The sequence below is a fragment of the Dama dama genome, chromosome 20 (genome assembly GCF_033118175.1).
Source record: "Dama dama isolate Ldn47 chromosome 20, ASM3311817v1, whole genome shotgun sequence".
Taxonomy (NCBI): Eukaryota; Metazoa; Chordata; class Mammalia; order Artiodactyla; family Cervidae; genus Dama; species Dama dama.
In genome coordinates this window covers 80,184,301-80,204,403 of record NC_083700.1, presented here as the reverse complement: position 1 = coordinate 80,204,403, position 20,103 = coordinate 80,184,301, and the positions used below count along the sequence as shown (strand labels likewise).

Genomic DNA, 20,103 nt, shown 5'->3' with positions numbered 1-20,103 from the left:
TGTAAATAGTATTGCAGTGAACATTGAACATTGGGTTGCATATCTTTTTGAATTGTGGTTTTGTCTGGATATATGTCCATGAGTGGGATTGCAGGATTATATGGTAGTTTTGTTTTTAGTTTTTTAAAGAACCTCCAGTCTCTTCAGTAAGTAGTGTTGAGAAAACTGTACAGCTGCTTGTAAAAGAATGAAATTAGAACATTCTCTAACACCACACACAAAAATAAATTTAAAAATGGTTTAAAGACCTAAATGTGAGACTGGACACTATAAAACTCCTAGAGGAAAACATAGAACACTCTTTGACATTAATTACAGCAGTATCTTTTTGGATATATCTTCTAGAGTGATGGAAGTAAAAAAAAAAAAAAAAATGGGATCTAATTAAACTTAAGAGCTTTTGCACAGTGATGGAAACCATAAATAAAACAAGATAACACACAGAATGAGAGAAAATATTTGCAAATGATGTGACTGACAAAGGATTAACCTCTAAAATATACAAAACAGCTCTTATAATTCAATATCAAAAAACCAAACACGACCACTAAAAAATGGGCAGAAGATCTAAATAGGCATTTCTCCAAAGAAGACATACAGATGGCTGACAGGCACGTGAAAAGATGCTCAACATCGCTAATTATTAGAGAAATGCAATCAAAACTACAGTGAAGTATCACCCCACACTGGTCAGAATGGCCATCATCCAAAAGTTTAAAAATAATAAATTCTGGAGAGGGTGTAGACAGAAGGGAACTTTCCTACATTGTTGGTGGGAGTGTAAATTGGTACAGCCACTATGGAGAACAGTATAGTGGTTCCTCACATTCTCTTAAACATTTTTGATTTAGAAGATTCATGGTTGGTGGCTTTTTAAAGATAAACTTTTAAAATTCTAAACATTACATATGCTCTTTGTATAAGATTTGGAAAATGTGGGCAATAGTGATATAAAAAGAATCAGTCACAGTTTGTTAGGGAAACTGTTGTCAGCGTTTTGGTGTACCTTTTTTGAAAACTTCCTCACCTCCCCCTCAGACCCCAACCAGTAAGTATTATATGATACATAAAGTTTTAGGTTTTGTGTATTGTTTCCCCATTTTTACAGACTCTTCAGGGGCATTTTATATGAATATATAGCCCATCATATAGATTCACTATGTATAATTCACACATTTTATAGACTTTACTCCTACTTTTCCAAATTTTGTTAAATAATGCACTTTTGGGAGGAAATTTTTTTCCTTTAGTCTTGTTGTCAATTAAAGAATTCTAAATATAGCAGGTAAAATACTGCTGCTGCTGCTGCTAAGTCACTTCAGTTGTGTCCGACCCTGTGCCACCCCATAGACGGCAGCCCACCAGGCTCCCCCATCCCAGGGATTCTCAAGGCAAGAACACTGGAGTGGGTTGCCATTTCCTTCTCCAGTGTGTGAAAGTGAAAGTGAAAAGTGAAAGTGAAGTCGCTCTACTTTCCATTAATTTATCAGTTTGTGATTCACTTACACATTTTGAGGACCAATTGTGTGTCAGGCACAATTTAAGGACACTTAAATAGTTTACTGGCTAGTGTAAGAGAATGTAAGAAAAAAATGACTATAATGTGTGATGAGTACTGTGATAGAGGAAGATGTAGGACCCTAACGGACTAAAAAGAGGGACTTCTGTACTGGTTTGAGGTTGGGACAAGGGTAGAAAATTTACTGATCTTACCAGAGGAGGAGAAACTTCTTTTTTTCAGAAAAATTAATGTACTTATTTTAATTGAGGATAATTACTTTACACTATTGTAATGGTTTTTTGCCATACATCAGCATGAATTGGCCATAGGTATACATGTATCCCCCTATCCTGAACCCCCACTCCCAGCACCCTCTCCACCCCATGCCTCTAGGTTGTCCTAGAGCACTGGCTTTGGGTGCCCTGCTTCACACATCAAACTCACACTGGTCATCTGTTTTACATATGGTAATGTATATGTTTCAATACTATTTTCTCAAATCTTCCCACCCTTTCCTTCTCCCACTGAGTCCAAAAGTCTGTTCTTTACATCTGTGTCTCCTTTGCTGCCCTGCGTGTAGGATCATTGGTACCATCTTTCTAAATTCCATATATATGTGTTAATATACAGAATTTATCTTTCTCTTTCTGACTTACTTCACTCTTGTGGGCTCTGGGTTCATCCACCTCATTAGAACTGACTCAAATGCATTCCTTTTTTTATAGCTGAGTGATATTCTGTTGTGTAGATATACCGAAACTTCCTTATCCTCTCATCTGCCGATGGACATCCAGGTTGCTTCCATGTCCTAGCTATTGTAAATAGCGCTGCAGTGAACATTGGGGTACATGTGTCTCTTTCACTTCTGGTTTCCTTGAGGAATATGCCCAGCAGTGGGATTGCTGGGTCATATGGCAATTCCATTCCCAGTTTTTTAAGGAATCTGAGGAAGAGAAACTTAAACTGAGTCTTAGTGCTCATGATAATAAGGCCGTCAAAAAGTGAGGGTAAGTAGGAAGGCATTCTAGGTAGAAGGAATGGCACAGGCAAAGGCAAGGAGGTATTAGCATGTCGAGTTTAGGAAGCTGTAATATCAATATTCAAAGTGGCTTCTGTCTACAGTGCATGTGAGGGAGTGGCAAGAGAGAAAGCTGAGTAAGTGGGCAGATGTAATTTCATGAAGGGCTTTGAATATCATCCTTAAGGCTGGGGTGTCATCATGAATGAGACAGAATTGTTGAGAAACATGTTTATAGCTCTGAATCTTCTGTTTGTACATCAGCAATTCTTGACAGCTCTTGCCCAAACCTCACCTTTGAGTTCCAGATCTATATATCCAACTGCCTTGATGGTCTCTTTAGAATGTCTAGAAGGTAAACTCCATGAAAGCAAGAATTTTACTTCTTTTGTCCTAAGCTGTATCTGCATTTCCTAGAACGGTGCCTGGCAATAAGTTACCTCGAGTGATTCAATTCAAAAAGGAACGATTCCTTACTATATCTCAGAGGCGTCTCGAACTCCACATAAATCCAGGTCATGATCTTATCCCTCTAATCTGCCCTTCTCCTGATGTTGCTTGTTTAAGGGATTGGCACCATCTATTTAATTTCACAAGCTAGAAACCTGGGTGTATCTTTGACATATTTCTGTTTTTCACCTTTCACTTTCATTTTATCACCAAGACCAACTGAATTTTTGACACATTTCTTCATGTGCTGATTTGTCTCCATCTCCACTGCTACCATGTGGTCCAGGCTACCATCTTTCTCCTCATCCTATACAATAATAGTAAACTCTCACCCTTTACTCTTGTCCCCTTTCAATCAGTTTTCTCTGTGTTGGAGTGTGAAAAAAAAAAAAATCACACAAACCCACAGAATCGGATTCTGGTATTCCTGTTTGCTCTTTGCATAAAGAACAAAATTCTTAACACAGAATGCAGGGTTCTGTGTGCTCTGGCCCATGTCTAACCCAGTAGCCACACACGTGTCACTTTTTTGGACTCTGCTCTTAGTCACATTGACTTTTTAAATTCTAGCGGACCATGCTTTCTTCTGCCACAATTATAATGTTTAATTAGTAACATCTAATACATATTATAAAATGGAATATCTATTGTTAGAGAAGCAAATGTACCAATCCCGTTGAGTTGATATTTGTAACTCTGAAAGGATAATGTTCTATGTGGCATTCCTTCCCTTTTCTTTTATAATTTTTTTTTTTTTTGGTCGTACTGGATCTTCGTTGCTGCATGCAGGTTTAAGCTATGGAGAGTGGGGACTGCTCTTTTTCGCAGTGTGTGGACTTCTCACTGTGGTGACCTCTCCTGTTGTGGAGCGTGGGCTCTAGGGGCTGCAGGCTTTAGTAGTTGAGGCATGTGAACTCAGTGAGTGCAGCTCCTGAGCTCCAGAGCACAGGCCAAGTAGTTGTGGTGGACGGGCTTAGTTGCTCCTGGGTATGTGGGATATTCCCAGACCAGGGGTCAAACCTGTGTCTCCTGCTTTGGCAGGCAGATTCTTTACCACTGAGCTACTAGGGAAGCCCCTGCATTCTTTTCTTGAAAAGAAAACTGTCTGTGAATTATTACAAATAAACTGGAGTATTTTCAGTAATAATTTGTTCCTCTTTCAGATTACTTATAACATATCTCAATTTTCCATCAAGTCATTTAAAAAACAAATACATATAAGCTACATTTATTCTTGTTTTAGAATAAGAAAACATTGTCTCTTGCAAATTTAAGTCTTTCTATTTTTTTAAAAAATGCTGCTGTAAGAAGGATATATAGGAAATACAGAAAATGCCTTAATTAAAAAAATGATTAGACTTTATATGAAAGCAGTGATTTAATACAAGTGGAAGTCTCCGTTATGATGGTAATTATCATTTCTTATGATTTCAGATCACCTTCTCTAATTACAAAAGAAACAAATCTTGGATAGCCTCACCAAAACTGAGTTGTATTACTATTATTGTTTTTAATTGTGTGTATCTGTGGGGAGTTATTGTTTGGATTTGTGTGATAACTTTTTAAAACATTTATTCATTTATTATTATTTATTTTGGCTGTGCCTCGTCTTAGATCTTCATTGTGGCATGCAAACTGTTAGTTGTGGCATGTGGGATCTAGTTCCCTGACCAGGGATTGAACCTGGGCCCCCTGTATTGGGAGCATGAAGTCTTAGTCACTGGACCACCAGGGAAGTCTCTTGTGTGATAATTTTTATTGTTGTATATTTGGCATTAAATATATTTTGTAATTGAAATATGTGTAGAATATATTATATTTTAGTCTGTAAAATGAAAAATTTGTTTGCTCATTTCCAGTTCAAATTGTATTTAATCGCTTAAGTAACTTTAGCAGGTATTACACCATAGAATATGTACTCATAACTTATTTTTCTTTAACTTTTTCTTTACGTCAGAGCAGAAGACTAAATTTACAGAAGAATGCAATCAAGTGATGGCTTTTTCTTTAGAATATGAATATGGAGGCCACAGGAACAGATGATGTCGATAAGCTGAAAACTAAATTTATATCTGCTTGGAACAACATGAAATATAGTAAGTATCATGATTTGAAAATTATATAATCCAAAGAAATATTTGAAGATATGTATTATCTCCCTTATTCAGTCAGTAACAATTGCTGAGATTTTCCTCAAATGAAATATTTCTGTAAGGAATAACATATAATATATTCTGTATATATTTCAGTTACAAAGTATATAAGGATACTTCCTGAAGAAAGAGCCAAAATTTCTCATAAATATTGCTTAGAAACTCAGGCATATCATGTGGTCCTTTAAAAAAGAAAATTCCAAAGCAGATATAATTTATTCAGGTAATGGATATTACCTCAGTTTTTCAGACTCAGTTTCAGGCAGCCTCGTGTCTGAACGAGGAACCAAGCAAAATAGATGTCTTTCACACAAAGCAGACCATATAAAGTTCATACTCTGATACATATAACTTTCTTCTAGGAGCACACTCAGACACTTACTTATAACTTAGTTATTCTTGGTTTGCATACAAATTCGGTAAGGATCATATGGTTGTTTTGAAGCCTACTTCAGACTGGAAACAAACTGGTGATGAAGAATCTTTCAAAGATGGAGAAATACTCAGAGAATTAGTATCAACAGGAAGAAGTTCATATCCATAAAATAGAAATGGAAAAATTTAGTAAAACCCATAGGCAATGCAAACTCAGGTAAAACACAATTGGCTATTGGCTCCTGATTCACTGGAAGTCATGGCCAGCTAGCTATTTAGACAGTTAAAACTTGGTAATAACTTAATATTGCATTTTGAAGATTCAATAGACAGTAATATTTTGAAAATTTGAGATAAATCATTTGCTACTAAAATTTACCCTTTTAGAGTGTATAATTCAGTGGTTTTTTTAGTATATTCACAGAAATGTACAACCATCATCACTAACTCCAGAACATTTTTATCACCCCTCAAAGTTGCCCTATACCCATTAGCGGTATAAGAATACTCCCTATTCTTCCCCATCTCTCTTCAATCCCTGACATCCACCATGCTATTTTCTGCCTCTATAGATTTGCCTATTCTGGACTTTTCATATAAATGCTATCATATAACTTGTGGTCTTTTGTTTCTGACTCCTTTCACTTAGCACAGTGTTTTCAAAGTTCATCCATGTTGTTGCATGTATGTATCAATACCTCATTCTCTTATATGGTTGAATACTATTTCACCTTATGGATATATGCCATTTTCTTTACTCACTCATTAGTTGATAGACATTTGGGTTATTTCTGCCTTTTGGCCATATGAATAGTACTGCTGTGAATATTGTATACAAGTTCTTGTGTAAACTTAGTTTCAGTTCTCTTGGATATACACCTAGGAGTAAAATTACTGGATCATATACTAACTCAAAGTTTAACTTTTTAAGGAACTACCAAACTGTTTGGACCATTATACATTCCTGCAGCAATGTTTGAAGGTTTAAATTTCTCTATATCCTCAGCAGTACTTGTTAATGTCCATCTTTTAAATTAGACCCATTTTAGTGAGTGTGAAATATCTCACTGTAAGTTTGATTTGCATTTCCCTGCTGACTGTATGAAGGTAAGTGTCTTATCATGTGTTTATTAGCCATTTGTATGTATTCTTTGAAGATATGTCCATTTAATTTTTTACACATCTTAAGATTGGGTTGTCTTCTTGTTACTGGGTTCTAAGTGTTCTTTATGTATTCTAGATGAAAATCCCTCAGCAAAAATATGATTTGCAGATATTTTTTCACATTCTTAAATTGTCTTTTCACTTTCTTAATAGTGTCCACTGAAGCATAAAACTTTGATTTTGATGAGGTCCACTTTGCCTATTTTTTTCTTTGTTGCTTATGCTTTTGATGCTGTATTTAAGAAATGTTGATTAAATCAAGATCATGAAGATTTACACCTATTTTTAAAGATATTTTTTCTTTTTAGCTCTTCTGTTTGGGTCTTTGATCCATTTTGAGTTAATTTTGTGTGTGATGTGAGGTAGAAGTCCTACTTCATTCTTTGTATGTGGCTATCTAGTTGTCACAGCACCATTTGTTTAAAAGAATATTCTTTTCCCATTGAATGGTCTTGCCACCCTTATCTAAAGTCAGTTGAGCATAGATGTAAAGGGTTTATTTCTGGACACTCAATTCTATTCCATTAATCTGTACGTTTGTTCTTATGTCAATAGAACATTCTTTTGATAAGTTTAACTGTTTGTGAATTAGAGTTTGTAAAGCTAGAGTATGATTCCTCTAACTTTGCTCTTCTTTTCCAAGATTGTTTTAACTATTTTGGATCCCATGCATTTTCCCTATGAATTTTTGATCATCTTATCAATTCTGCAAGAAATTCAGCTAAGACTTTTATATAGATTTTAGTGAATCTGTAGATCAATTTTCAGAGTATTGACATATTAACAGAATATTTCCGTATTAAGTCTTCCAATTCATGGACATGGGATGTCTCTACACTTATTTAGATTTTTAATTTCTTTCCATGACATTTTGTAGTTTTCTGTGTGTAAGTCTTACACTTCTTTTGTTAAAGTTATTCCTAAGTATTTTATTCTTTTCAATGCTATTTTATTTTTAATTTTTTTCCAATTTTTGGCTACACCTTGCAGCATGTGGGATCTTAGTTTCCTGAACAGGGATTGAATCCTCATCCCTTGCATTGGAAAGCAGAGTCATAACCACTGGACCATTGGGGAAGTCCTTCAATGCTATTTTAAAATGAATTGTCTTCTTAATTTCTTTTAATATTCTTTGTTAGTATATAGAAATACAATTGATTTTTTTGTGATTTGATCGTGTGTCTTGTAAATTTGATCTCCTTTATTAGTTCTAATTGGTTTTTGTGGATTTTAGAGGATTTTCTGTGTAAGCTCATGTCATCTGCAAATAGAGATTTACATTCTTTTCAGTCATTTAATCTGATGGTTAGGTTAGGTGATGAAGATTTCATTTATAAGGTCTGGAAATTATCATACTGGTACTAACACATTTTAGCAGTATCCTTGGGATTGTTATTTAAACTATTATTTACATATGCGTAGCTTTCCCTATCTAGATATTAAGTGGGTATAGCAAGATTATGGTAATCCCTAATCTCTGAAGAACAGAATGTTCAGGGTAACTACGTGTTCTGGAGAAGGACATGGCAACTCACCCCAGTATTCTTGCCTGGGAAATCCCATGGACAGAGGAGCCTGGCAGGCTACAGTCCATGGGGTTGCAAAGAGTTGGACACCACTTAATGACTGAGCAGTCACATGTTCTAGATAGTTTTAAGTTATAGAATAGTATTTTAGTTTGATTTTATTGATGAAAATTATTCTAAAATGTTTAATATGTATTCCTGGCTTAGAGTTTGTATTGTATGGGTGGTTTGTGTGCATGCCAAGTCACTTCAGTCATGTCTAACTCTGCGATCCTGTGGACTGTAGCCCACCAGCCTCCTCTGTTTGTGGGATTCTCCAGGCAAGAATACTGGAGTGGGTTTCCATGTTGTCCTCCAGGGGATCTTCCTGACCCAGGGATTGAACCTCTGTCTCTTATGTCTCCTGCACTGGCACATGGGTTCTTTACCATGTGTGGTTTGCTGCTAAGTCACTTCAGTCGTGTCCGACTCTGGGCGACCCCATAGACCGCAGCCCACCATGCTCCCCCATCCCTGGGATTCTCCAGGCAAGAATACTGGAGTGGATTGCCATTTCCTTCTCCAAGGCATGAAAGGGAAAAGTGAAAGTGAAGTCGCTCAGCTGTGTCCAACTCCTAGCGAGCCCGTGGACTCCTCCAGGCTCCTCCATCCATGGGATTTTTCCAGGCAACAGTACTGGAGTGGGGTGCCATTGCCTTCTCCGATGTGTGGTTTAAGAAGTACTAAAACAGTTTTTTGAATTCATTTATTTTTAAGTGAAGGATAATTGCTTTACTGTATTGTGTTGGTTTCTGCCGTACATCACCATGAATCAGCCGTAGGTGTCCCCTCCTTGAACCTCTCTCATACCTCCCATCCCATCTCATCCCTCTCGGTTGTCACAGAGCACCCTGTTGGAGTGCCCTGAGTCATCCAGCAAATTCCCACTGGCTCTCTGTTTCAGGTATGGTAGTGTGTATGTTTCCATGCTACTCTCTCCGTGCATCTCGACCTTCCCCATTCCTTTGCTGTGACTATTAGTCTGTTTTCTATGTCTGCGTCTCCATTGCTGCCCTAGAAATAGGTTCATTGGTACCATCTTTCTAGATACTGTATATATGTGTTAATATATGATATTTGTTTTTCTCTTTCTGATTTCCACCCGATTAGAACTGACACATGCATTCCTTTCTATGGCCGAGTAATATTCCATTGTATATATGTACCACGGCTTCTTTGTCCATTCATCTGTCGTTGGATATCTAGGTTAATTCCATGTCCTAGCTATTGTAAATAGTGCTGCAATGAACATGTGTAGATGGGGTACATTTGTCTTTTTCAGTTCTGGTTTCCTCAGGGCATATACCCAATAGTAGGATTATTGGGTCATATGGTAGTTTTAGTCCTAGTTTTTTAAGGAGTCTCATACTGTCCTCCATAGTGGCTATATTAATTTATAGTCCCACCAACAATGCAAGAGGGTTCCCTTTTCTCCACATCCTCTCCAGCATTTATTGTAGATTTTTTGATGATGGCCATTCTGATCAGTGTGAGATGATACCTCATTGTAGTTTTGATTTGCATTTCTGTAATAATGAGCGATATTGAGCATTTTTTCATGTGCTTATTAGCCATCTGTATGTCTTTGTAGAAATGTCTGTTTAGGTCTCCTCCCCACTTTTTGATTGGGTTGTTTGTTTCTCTGGTACTGAGTGGCACAAGCTGCTTGTGTATTTTGGAAATTAATCCTTTGTCAGTTGTTTCATTTGCTATTATTTTCTCTCATTCTGAGGATTATCTTTTCAGCTTGTTTATAGCTTCCTTTGCTGTGCAAATGTTTTTATGTTTAATTAGCCCCCACTTGTTTATTTTTGTTTTAATTTCCATTCTACTCAAGGGAGATGAGTCATAGAGGACCTTGCTGTGATTTGTGTCATAGAGTGTTCTGCCTATGTTTTCCTCTAAGAGTTTTATAGTTTCTGGTCTTACATTTAGGTCTTTAATCCATTTTGAGTTTATCTTTGTATATGGTATTAGGAAATGTTCTAATTTCATTCTTTTACATGTGACTGTCCAGTTTCCCAGCACCACTTATTGAAGACCCTATCTTTTCTCCATTGTATATTCTTGCCTTCTTTGTCAAAGATAAGGTGCCCATAGGTGCATAGGTTTATCTCTGGGCTTTTGTCTTGTTCCATTGGTCTATATTTCTTTTTATTTTGTGCCAGTACCATACTGTCTTGATGACTGAAGCTTTGCTGTATAGTCTGAAGTTAGGAAGGTTGATTCCTCGAACTTCATTCTTATTTCTCAAGATTGCTTTGGCTATTTGGGGTCTTTTGTATTTCCGTATGAATTATGCATTTTTTTTTTTGTTTTAATTCTGTGAAAAATGCCATCGGTAATTTGATAGGGATTGTTTTTGGTAGTATAGTCATTTTCACAATATTGATTCTTCTAACCCAAGAACATGGAATATCTCTTCATTGTTTATGTCATCTTAGATTTCTTTCATCAGTGTCTTATAGTTTTCTGTATATAGCTCTTTTGTCTCCTTAGGTTTATTCCTAGGTATTTTATTCTTTTGGTTACAATGGTAAATGGAATTGCTTCCTTAATTTCTCTTTCTGACTTTTCATTGTTAGTGTATAGGAACACAAGTGATTTCTGGGTATTGATTTTGTTTCCTATAACTTTACTGAATTCACTGATTAGCTCTAGCAATTTTCTGACACTATTTTAGGGTTTTCTGTGTGTAGTTCATGTTATCTGCAAACAGTGAGAATTTTACTTCTTTTCCAATTTGGATTCCTTTTATTTCTTTTTCTTCTCTGATTGCTATGGCTAGGACTTCCAAACCTATGTTGAATAATACTGGCAAGAGTGGGCACTCTTGTCTTATTTCTGATCTAGAGGAAATGCCTCTTCAGTTTTTCACCATTGAGATTAATGTTTGCTGTGGGTTTATCATATATGGCCTTTATTGTGTTGGGGTAGATTCCTTTTGTGCCCATTTTTTGAATAATTTTTATCAATTTTGTCAAAAGCTTTTTCTGCAAATATTGAGATTATATTGTTTTTATCTTTCAGTTTGTTAATATGATGTATCATATTGATTTGTGTATATTGAAGAATCCTTGCATCCCTGGGATAAACCCAACTTGATCATGGTGTATGATCTTTTGAATGTGTTGTGGTGTATGATGTTTGAATCTGTTGAGGATTTTTGCATCTATGTTCATCAGTGATATTGGCCTATAACTTTCTCTTTTTTTGTGATATCTTTATCTGGTTTTGGTATCAAGGTGATGGTAGCCTTGTAGAATGAGTTTGACAGTGTTCCTTTCTCTGCAATTTTTTTGAAGTTTGAGAAGGAAGGCATCAGCTCTTCTCTGAATGTTTCATGGAATTCACCTGTGAAGCCATCTGGCCCTGGGCTTCTGTTTTTTGGGGAGATTTTTGATCACAGTTTCGATTTCAGTGCTTGTGATTGGCCTTTTCATAATTTCGATTTCTTTCTGGTTCAGTCTTGGAAGGTTGAACTTGTCTAAGAATCTGTTCATTTCTTTCAGATTGTCCATTTTATTGGCATAAAATTGCTTATAATAGTCTCTTACGATCCTTTGTATTGTTGTGTTGTCTGTTGTAACCTCTCCTTTTTAATTTCTAGTTTTGTTAATTTGATTCTTCTCCCTTTTTTTCTTGATAAGTTTGGCTAATGATTTGTCAATTTTATTTATCTTCTTGAATAACCAGCTTTTAGTTTCATTAATCTTTGTTATTGTTTCCTTCATTGCTTTTTCATTTATTTCTTCTCTAATCTTTATAATTTATTTCCTTCTACTAACTTTGGGGTTTTTTTGTTCTTCTTTTTCCAGCATCAAGTTGTGTTGTCTATTTGGTGTTTTTCTTGTTTCTTGAGATTGGATTATATTGCTATAAATTTCCCTCTTAGAACTGCTTTTGCTGCATCCCACAGGTTTTGAGTCACTGTGTTTTCATTGTCATTTGTTTCTAGGAATTCTTTGATTTCCCTTTTTATTTCTTCAGTGACTAGTTGATTATTTGGAAATGTGTTGTTTAATCTCCATGTGTTTGTGTTTTAAGTTTTTTTTTCTGTAATTTTTATCTAGGCATTGTGGTCAGAAAAGATGATTGGTTTCAGTTTTCTTAAGTTTACTGAGACTTGATTTGTGACCCATGATGTGGTCTGTCTTGGAGAATGTTCCATGTGCACTTGAGAAGAAAGTATATTTTTCTGCATTTGGATGGAATGTCCTGAAGATATTAATTAGGTTCATCTGGTCGAATGTGTCATTTTAAAGCTTGTGTTTCCTTATTAATTTTCTGTTTTGATGATCTGCCCATTGGTGTAAGTGAGGTGTTAAAGTCCCCTACTATTATTGTATTGCTGTCAGTTTCCCCTTTTATGTTTGTTGGTGTTTGCCTTGTGTATTGAGGTGCTCTTATGTTGTATGCATAACTATTTACAATTGTTATGTCTTCTTGGATTGATCCCTTGATCATTATGTAGTGAAGAAGGACTGAAATTGATTGAGCACCCACTAGTATGTTATAGCTTATGTACCTTATCAATTAAATCTCATATCTTTCTGAGTTAGATATCTTTCTGAGATTTAAATCTCCTATCTTTTTAAGGTTCTCTTTTTTTTGTAAATTAGAAAACAGAGATTGACATATTCAAGGTCACATATGTAGATAAGTCTTGAAACTTGTTTTCAAGTCCAGCCTCCCTTGGCTCCCTATTCTTGCTGTTCTCTGGATACACTGAATATAATTTAGGATTATTTTTTTTAATCAATGTCAGTATTATGATATGAAGACAGAACTAGAAATGGCATAACACTTACATTTTAAATGACTGAACCTTACTTTCTTGAAAAAATGTTTAATTTTTGCTTTCCTCCCCCCTTATTTACATGACTTTTTGAGGTATATAAACTTGATTTCCTTTTTAAAATATTAAATAATTCATACTTCTTCTAAATCATCCTTCATGATTTCTGTTCCTCCAGAAAATCATTATCATCTCTACTGTTTCTATGTTCTTTGACTTGTTTTCATCTTTTAAAGCTTTATTTATGATTTTGTAATTGCTAGCTTAATGGACTGTAGGTTTTTGGGTAACATTTTGTTTATGGTGACTCTCTTAAGACAGTCCTCAGTGAATCACATTTCGTGTTGTCTTTTTTTCTCATTTGAATCTGGGCTGTCCTGTGTCTTACGTCAGCCAATAGAATGAGAAAGGAGGCTATGTCAATTCTAGGCCTGACTGTTAGGAGACAACTACTCTCTTTGTGCACTGTAACTTATGGCTTATGTAAAATGTGTATCATTGCAGAGCCTCAGACCCTGACTCAGATTCACTTTTCTTTCTTTTGGAAAGACTGGTGACTGGTAAAAAGGTGTAGGTTGAAGGTAAAGCATAGGGACAGAGAAGTCCTCCTTAAAGGCTTTTTGTTTATTTTTAAGGTTGTTTTTATGAAGTTCTCAGGACTTACTTTGAAAATATTGCCTTTTGGGGAGGGGGGAATTGTTACTGGTTTGGGGGTTAAAATCATTCTAGCATGGTACTAATAACACTCGTAAATTGGGAACAACAAAAACTGCATGTTTGAATTAGAAGAAGATTTAAATGGATTGAAATGGGCTGATATTGGGGAGGATAGTTTTGTCATGGAATAATATGAACCAAATAGTAAAGTCCGCTTTGAGTATAGATGAAAATTAGTGGAAAAGATAGCTCTAAAGGTAATTTGTATCATGTTGAAGAAAGTCTTTAGTATCACAGAGAAGTTCATTATAAATCTGTTAGGTTAATGAGTCATTGAGGTTGGTTTTTGAGCAGATGAGTAGATGAGTTACCTAATCAAAGCTGAGCCACAGGGAGATTAATTTGGCAGGGATAAGTGGCATATGCTAGCATGGGGAAAGACTGATGACAGAGAAGCCATTTGGGGGAGTACTGCAGTAATCCAAAGTCTAATCAGTGTATTTGACTTTCCATTCTCTCTGTTTCAGTACCAAACTCAGATACTTTTATGATTTTTATTATAAATACATATTTTAATGTACTTGTTCTTTGTACTTATTTGTGTTATAGTCTTTAAGGAAGCACTTTCATAAAAGTCACTCATTTAAAATTTGTAACAACTGTGTTAAATATAAATGCTGGTCTGCTTGAGACTAGACCTAGTCTTGACTCCCAATTTTAGATTCTGTTTCTATGTTCTTACATTTTAGGAGCTGCTTTTTAAGGCTACATTATCTCTCAGGAATTTCATATACTTGGGAATATTCAGGAATGTAATGGGCAAGTGCTTTTCTTAGGAAATTGAGAATATTAATGACATCATAAAAAGTCAAAAGGATAGTACCTTTTAGATATAAACAGTTTAGTAGGAAGAAAATTGAAAGAGTTAGAGTTTGCAGCTAAAAGTTGAGGATTGAGGATTTGGTTTGGGAGGTGGAAAATTGAGATGAAAATGTCTGAAAACTTTGTATATCACTTTCAGAAATCCTCATTAAGCTGAAATGATGGTGTTAAAACAGATTTCCCTAGGAAACTTCAGAGGTCCACTTTTATCATAAGCACTAGTATACTCTGGGAGGAGGAAACGGCAACCCACTCCAGTACTCTTGCCTGGAAGATCCCATGGACAGGGGAGCCTGGTAGGCTACAGTCCATGGGGCCACTAAAAGTTGGACACAACTGAGCGACTTCACTTTCACTTTTCCCTTTCATGCACTGGAGAAGGAAATGGCAACCCACTCCAGTATTCTTGCCTGGAGAATCGCAAGGACAGAGGAGCCTGGTGGGCTGCCGTCTGTGGGGTTGCACAGAGTCGGACATGACTGGAGTGACTTAGTGGCAGCAGCTTTAGTGTACTCTGTGATGTTATCCCTAAATTACTTCATTGGAATGTTCAAATATTTTAAACTTTTAAGTTATCTAAAATGGAAGGAAATACAAGAAATTGGTAACACTTATTGCCTTTTGGAAGATGGTTGATGTCAAGGAAACTGAGGTAGAATTTTTAACGTTTAATGTTTATACCGTGAGAACATTGTGACTTGTTTGAAAATAAATTAAAACTAAAATGTTTTCTCTGTCATGGTCTTTAAGTGGATAGAATGTGGTTAAAATACTTAGTTTTATTTGAAAATATTTAATGTAAGTGCCCTGTATTTTCAGTTCATTGTCAACATATTTTTGCTCCACTTGTAAAAGATGTACATCTGTATTGAGAATTAGTGATTTGAAATGAAATAAAAGAAAATGCTGCTAAACTTTTAGTTTGAAATCCCTTAATTGCAAAACTGTCTTTCTCTGTCTCATTTAGGTTGGGTGTTGAAAACGAAGACATATTTTAGTAGAAATTCTCCTGTATTATTACTTGGAAAGTGTTACCATTTTAAATATGAAGGTAAGTGCTAAACTTGTAATCCATTTAAAAATCTTTGTAGAAACTCACTGTGTTGTTTTCATTATTTTATTTCTAGATTAATCTACCTTTGACATATTTCTTTTGTTTTTTACTTCCAATTATTTTTATTGTGGTAAAATACATATAACACAAAATTTGCCATCTCATTTTTAAGTGTACAGTTCAGTGGTATTAAATACATTCATAATGTTGTGTTACTATCATTACCATTCATCTATAGAGCTCTTCATCTTGTAACACTGAATTCGGTACCCATTAAACAGTAACTCCTCATTCCTCTCTTTCTTTCAGCCCCTGGCAATATGCATTCTACTTTTTATGCATATATTTTGGCATATATCTTTTAAGAACCTGTATTTTATGTAACACATAAAATATGGATAGAAGGTTAACTATGCTGATTCCTAACACATAAAATATGTTACATAAAAACTGCCATGTGGTTTGAGTTTCTTGTAAATTCCTTGAAATTAAAGTTCATACCATTGTACCCCATTTATTATATTCCCTTATAGTTTTGGACTTACAGTATGAGTGCTAAATAAATATTATTTGAATTGATATCTTGATTTTTTTTATCAAATTCTCTGATAATTTTAAAGTATATGATAATAATTACAAGTACACCTTTTAGTTAACCTAAAAATGGTAAGTTTTCCAGTTTGTAAGGATGCTCCAATTTCTGAAATTGTTTACTGTATTTGATGTTTCTGAATTCTCACGTATACTCATTCTTTCTGTAATTATCATATATTTTCTTTTAATAATTTATACCCTTTATTGAGTGCCTGCTATGTGTCAAGCATCATGCCAAACTCTTTGAGAAATGTCTTTAATTGTCACAACAAGCCTACAAGGTAGATTTAAGTAGGCTCAATAGAAATATAACATTCTGTTTATCACATTTGAAATATTTTAATGCTAATCTTTTCTTTCTTTGTATGTCATTATGGTCTCATAGGTTTTTAGATTCTATACTGTGCATTGGTCAGTCTCCACCAGTAATCTTCTTATGGTATTCAAATTGTTAGCCAGTGGAAATTTCTTTTAGATTGGCTTATCTTTGAACAAATGCTAATTAATTTTTGGAAATGTCCTATTTTCTTCCATAAGTAGGTGTGCCATGCCCACTTTATACTTTTCGGCCTCATATTTGAAACCAGCCATTCCCAATGAACTCTGGTTTCTTGTGTAGAAAAAGGTTTCATTGTGGAGATGACATTGCCCCAGGCCACTTGAGTGGACAGAGCCAGAGAAGATAAATATTTTTTCTGTTTTTCTTATAGAGCCATCAGTTTATAATAGTTGTTCCAATCTAGTTCTGATGGATCACATTCCCACTTAAATTCTTGATTTTTTAATTATCATCTTCTATTATGTAAATATTTTCTAATAGTTCTTCTGTTCTGCTAAGGATTTTAGTCAAATTACTTTAACCATAGTCACTCATCTCATTATTTATTGATATTTATCTAGTGGACAGTTTTGTTCAGTTGTTTCAATTCCCTTTCAGTTTGAAGGTGTTGGCAATCTGCCTTACAGATCTAAGTGCTTAGAAAGTGGTGTCTTCCAATCACAATAGTTTTATTTTGCTTCCCTCTGAGTTATCTGCAATGAATTAATTTATGATGATAAATAAGTATAAGATTCTTATAAGATTATAATCTTAATATGATTATATTACTTTATGCAAAGTCTGTCCTGCTCTTTCCAGGTTTTAAATTTATATTGCTACCTTTCCTGAACTACAAACTTATATTATGCAGTTTTTCTTTCCCAGAGTTTGATATCATGCTGTGCATTGTTATGTCAATGTTCATGGTATATAAATCCAAATGATCCTTCCAATCAGTATTATTTTGATCAAATACCAAAATTAAAAAAATTACAGGTATCTATAAGAGAAGCAATTAAGGATTTTACCTTATTTTAAGAAAGCCTCATTTCCGCTTATATACCATGCCTCCATCTGGCTAGGATTTTTTTAGATTTTCTCTTAGATGGTTCAGGACACAATGGGTCCAGAGACCATTAAGGAAAAAATGTATCTGTGGTTATCTCTAGCATACCAGTTCTTTCTTAGGGACCCAAAGGATTTAACAAGAATAACGAGATAAGGCTCTCTCCTTCCTAATTTTGGGGCTGAGGAACACCTATAGACAATCATTCTAACCTATGGACAAAAAAAAAAGTACATGGAAAAAGGGGGAAAAAAATTTTAAGAAGTAGAGAGGATAGCACAGAGGCTAGAAAATAATAAAAGTTTTTTTTTGAGCTGAAACCAGCCCGGGGTGGAGCTTTGCCTGCTGCTGCTGCTGCTAAGTCAAGTCAGTCCTGTCTGACTCTGTGTGACCCCATTAGACGGCAGCCCACCAGGCTCCTCCATCCCTGGGATTCTCCAGGCAAGAATACTGGAGTCGGTTGCTGTTTCCTTCTCCAATGCATGCATGTATGCTAAGTCGTGTCAGTCGTGTCCGACTCTATGCAGCCCACCAGGCTCCTCTGTCCACAGGATTCTCTAGGCAAGAGTACTGGAGTGGGTTGCCATTTCCTTCTCCGGGAGTTTTGCTAGGGATATGTTTATAGAACAGAAGGAAGGGCATGAAAGTAACATATCAAAGGGTCTTCTTGGATATGGTCTTGGTTCTTATGCTATCTCTGCTGTTTTCATGGATCTCTCTTATTCCAGATATTGCCAGGATTATGCCCAAATGTTATGGAAATAAGATCCCACAATGTGGAATTTTTTGAAACATGACTTTTGCCATTTACTAAGAAAGGGTATGTAGGAAAAAATTAATAATTTAGAAGTACATTGCTCAATTTGGACATTTTCCAGATCTTGTTCTGTTACTGATTTTTAATTCCATTGTATTCAAAGAAAACATTTTTATGATTCTAATCTCTTTAAAGTTACTGAGACTTGCCTTATGGTCTAAATATGGTATAATGTTCTAAATATGGTAAATGTTCTTTGTGTGCTTGACAAGAATGTGTATTCTATTACTGAAATGTTCTAAAAGGACAGTTAAGTCAAGTTGGTTGAGTTCAAATCTTTATTCTTGCACTGTCTTACTTGTTGAGAGGGATATTGAAATCTCGGACAGTAATTGTGGATTTGTCTATTTCTTCTTGCAGTTATATTAGTTTTTGCTTCATCGATTTTGAAGGTCTGTTATTGGATGCATAAACCTTTAGAATTGTTTTGGTCTGTTAATTAATTGACTCCTTTATAATTATAAAACCCTTCTTTATCCCTGGCGATATTTTTTGGTCTGAAATATACTTGTCTTATATTAAGCTTTCTTTTGCATAGGGTTATATGGTATATCTTTTTATATTCTAAAACATTTAATCTATTTGTCTTTATGTTTAAAGTTTGTTTCCTGTAGGAAGTGAATAGTTAAATCTTGCTTTTTTATCCAATCTGGTAATATCTGCCTTTTAATTAAGTTGTTTAGACTACAGACATACTTTGGGGATAATGTGGGTTTGGTTCCAGACCATTGCAATAAAGCAAATATTGCCGTAAAATAAGTTGCACAAATTTTTTGGTTTCCCAGTACATATAAAGGTTGTATTTACACAGTATAATAGTGTATTAAGCATGCAATAGGATTATATATAAAAAACAGTATTGTTGTTTAGTTACTTAATTATGTCCAACTCTCTGTGACCCCAAGGACTGCAGCATGTCAGGCTTCCCTGTCCTTTATTTCCCAGATTTTGCTCAAACTCATATCCATTGAGTCAGTGATGCCAGCCAACCATCTCATCCTCTTTCACTCCTTGTCCTCCTGCCCTCAATCTTTCCCAGCATCAGAGTGTTTTCTAATGAGGTGGCCAAAGTATTAGAACTTCAGCTTCAGCATCAGTCCTTTCAGTGGATATTCAGAATTGATTTCCTTTAGAATTGACTGGTTAGATCCCCTTGCAATCCAAGGCTCTCAAGAGTCTTCTTCTTCTTTTTTTCTTATTTGTATTTTATTTTATTATTATTATTTTTATTTTTTATTTTTTATTAGTTGGAGGCTAATTACTTTTTAACATTTCAGTGGGTTTTGTCATACATTGATATGAATCAGCCATAGAGTTACACGTATTCCCCATCCTGATCCCCCCTCCCACCTCCCTCTCCACCCCATTCCACTGGGTCTTCCCAGTGCACCAGGCCCGAGCACTTGTCTCATGCATCCCACCTGGGCTGGTGATCTGTTTCACCATAGATAATATACATGCTGTTCTTTTGAAACATCCCACCCTCACATTCTCCCACAGAGTTCAAAAGTCTGTCCTATACTTCTGTGTCTCTTTTTCTGTTTTGCATATAGGGTTATCATTACCATCTTTCTAAATTCCATATATATGTGTTAGTATGCTGTAATGTTCTTTATCTTTCTGGCTTACTTCACTCTGTATAATGGGCTCCAGTTTCATCCATCTCATTAGAACTGATGCAAATGAATTC

The 20,103-nt window shown here is 35.3% G+C and overlaps 1 protein-coding gene across 9 annotated transcripts in view; it reads left to right on the top strand.

The window, feature by feature from the left end:
* Positions 1-20,103, top strand: part of ATG4C (autophagy related 4C cysteine peptidase) — a 99,512-nt gene that overhangs the window by 24,140 nt on the left and 55,269 nt on the right. For 4 of the 9 annotated variants that reach the window (XM_061121712.1, XM_061121711.1, XM_061121708.1 and 1 more), the window contains 2 exons: positions 4,932-5,065; positions 15,531-15,614. In XM_061121712.1, the coding sequence (XP_060977695.1) occupies positions 4,984-5,065; positions 15,531-15,614 (166 nt within the window). In that variant the 5' untranslated portion in view covers positions 4,932-4,983. Of the gene's footprint in view, positions 1-4,926; positions 5,066-15,530; positions 15,615-18,324; positions 18,417-20,103 lie in introns of all 9 variants that reach the window. The other 5 variants (XM_061121707.1, XM_061121709.1, XM_061121706.1 and 2 more) reach the window with 2 other exon arrangements.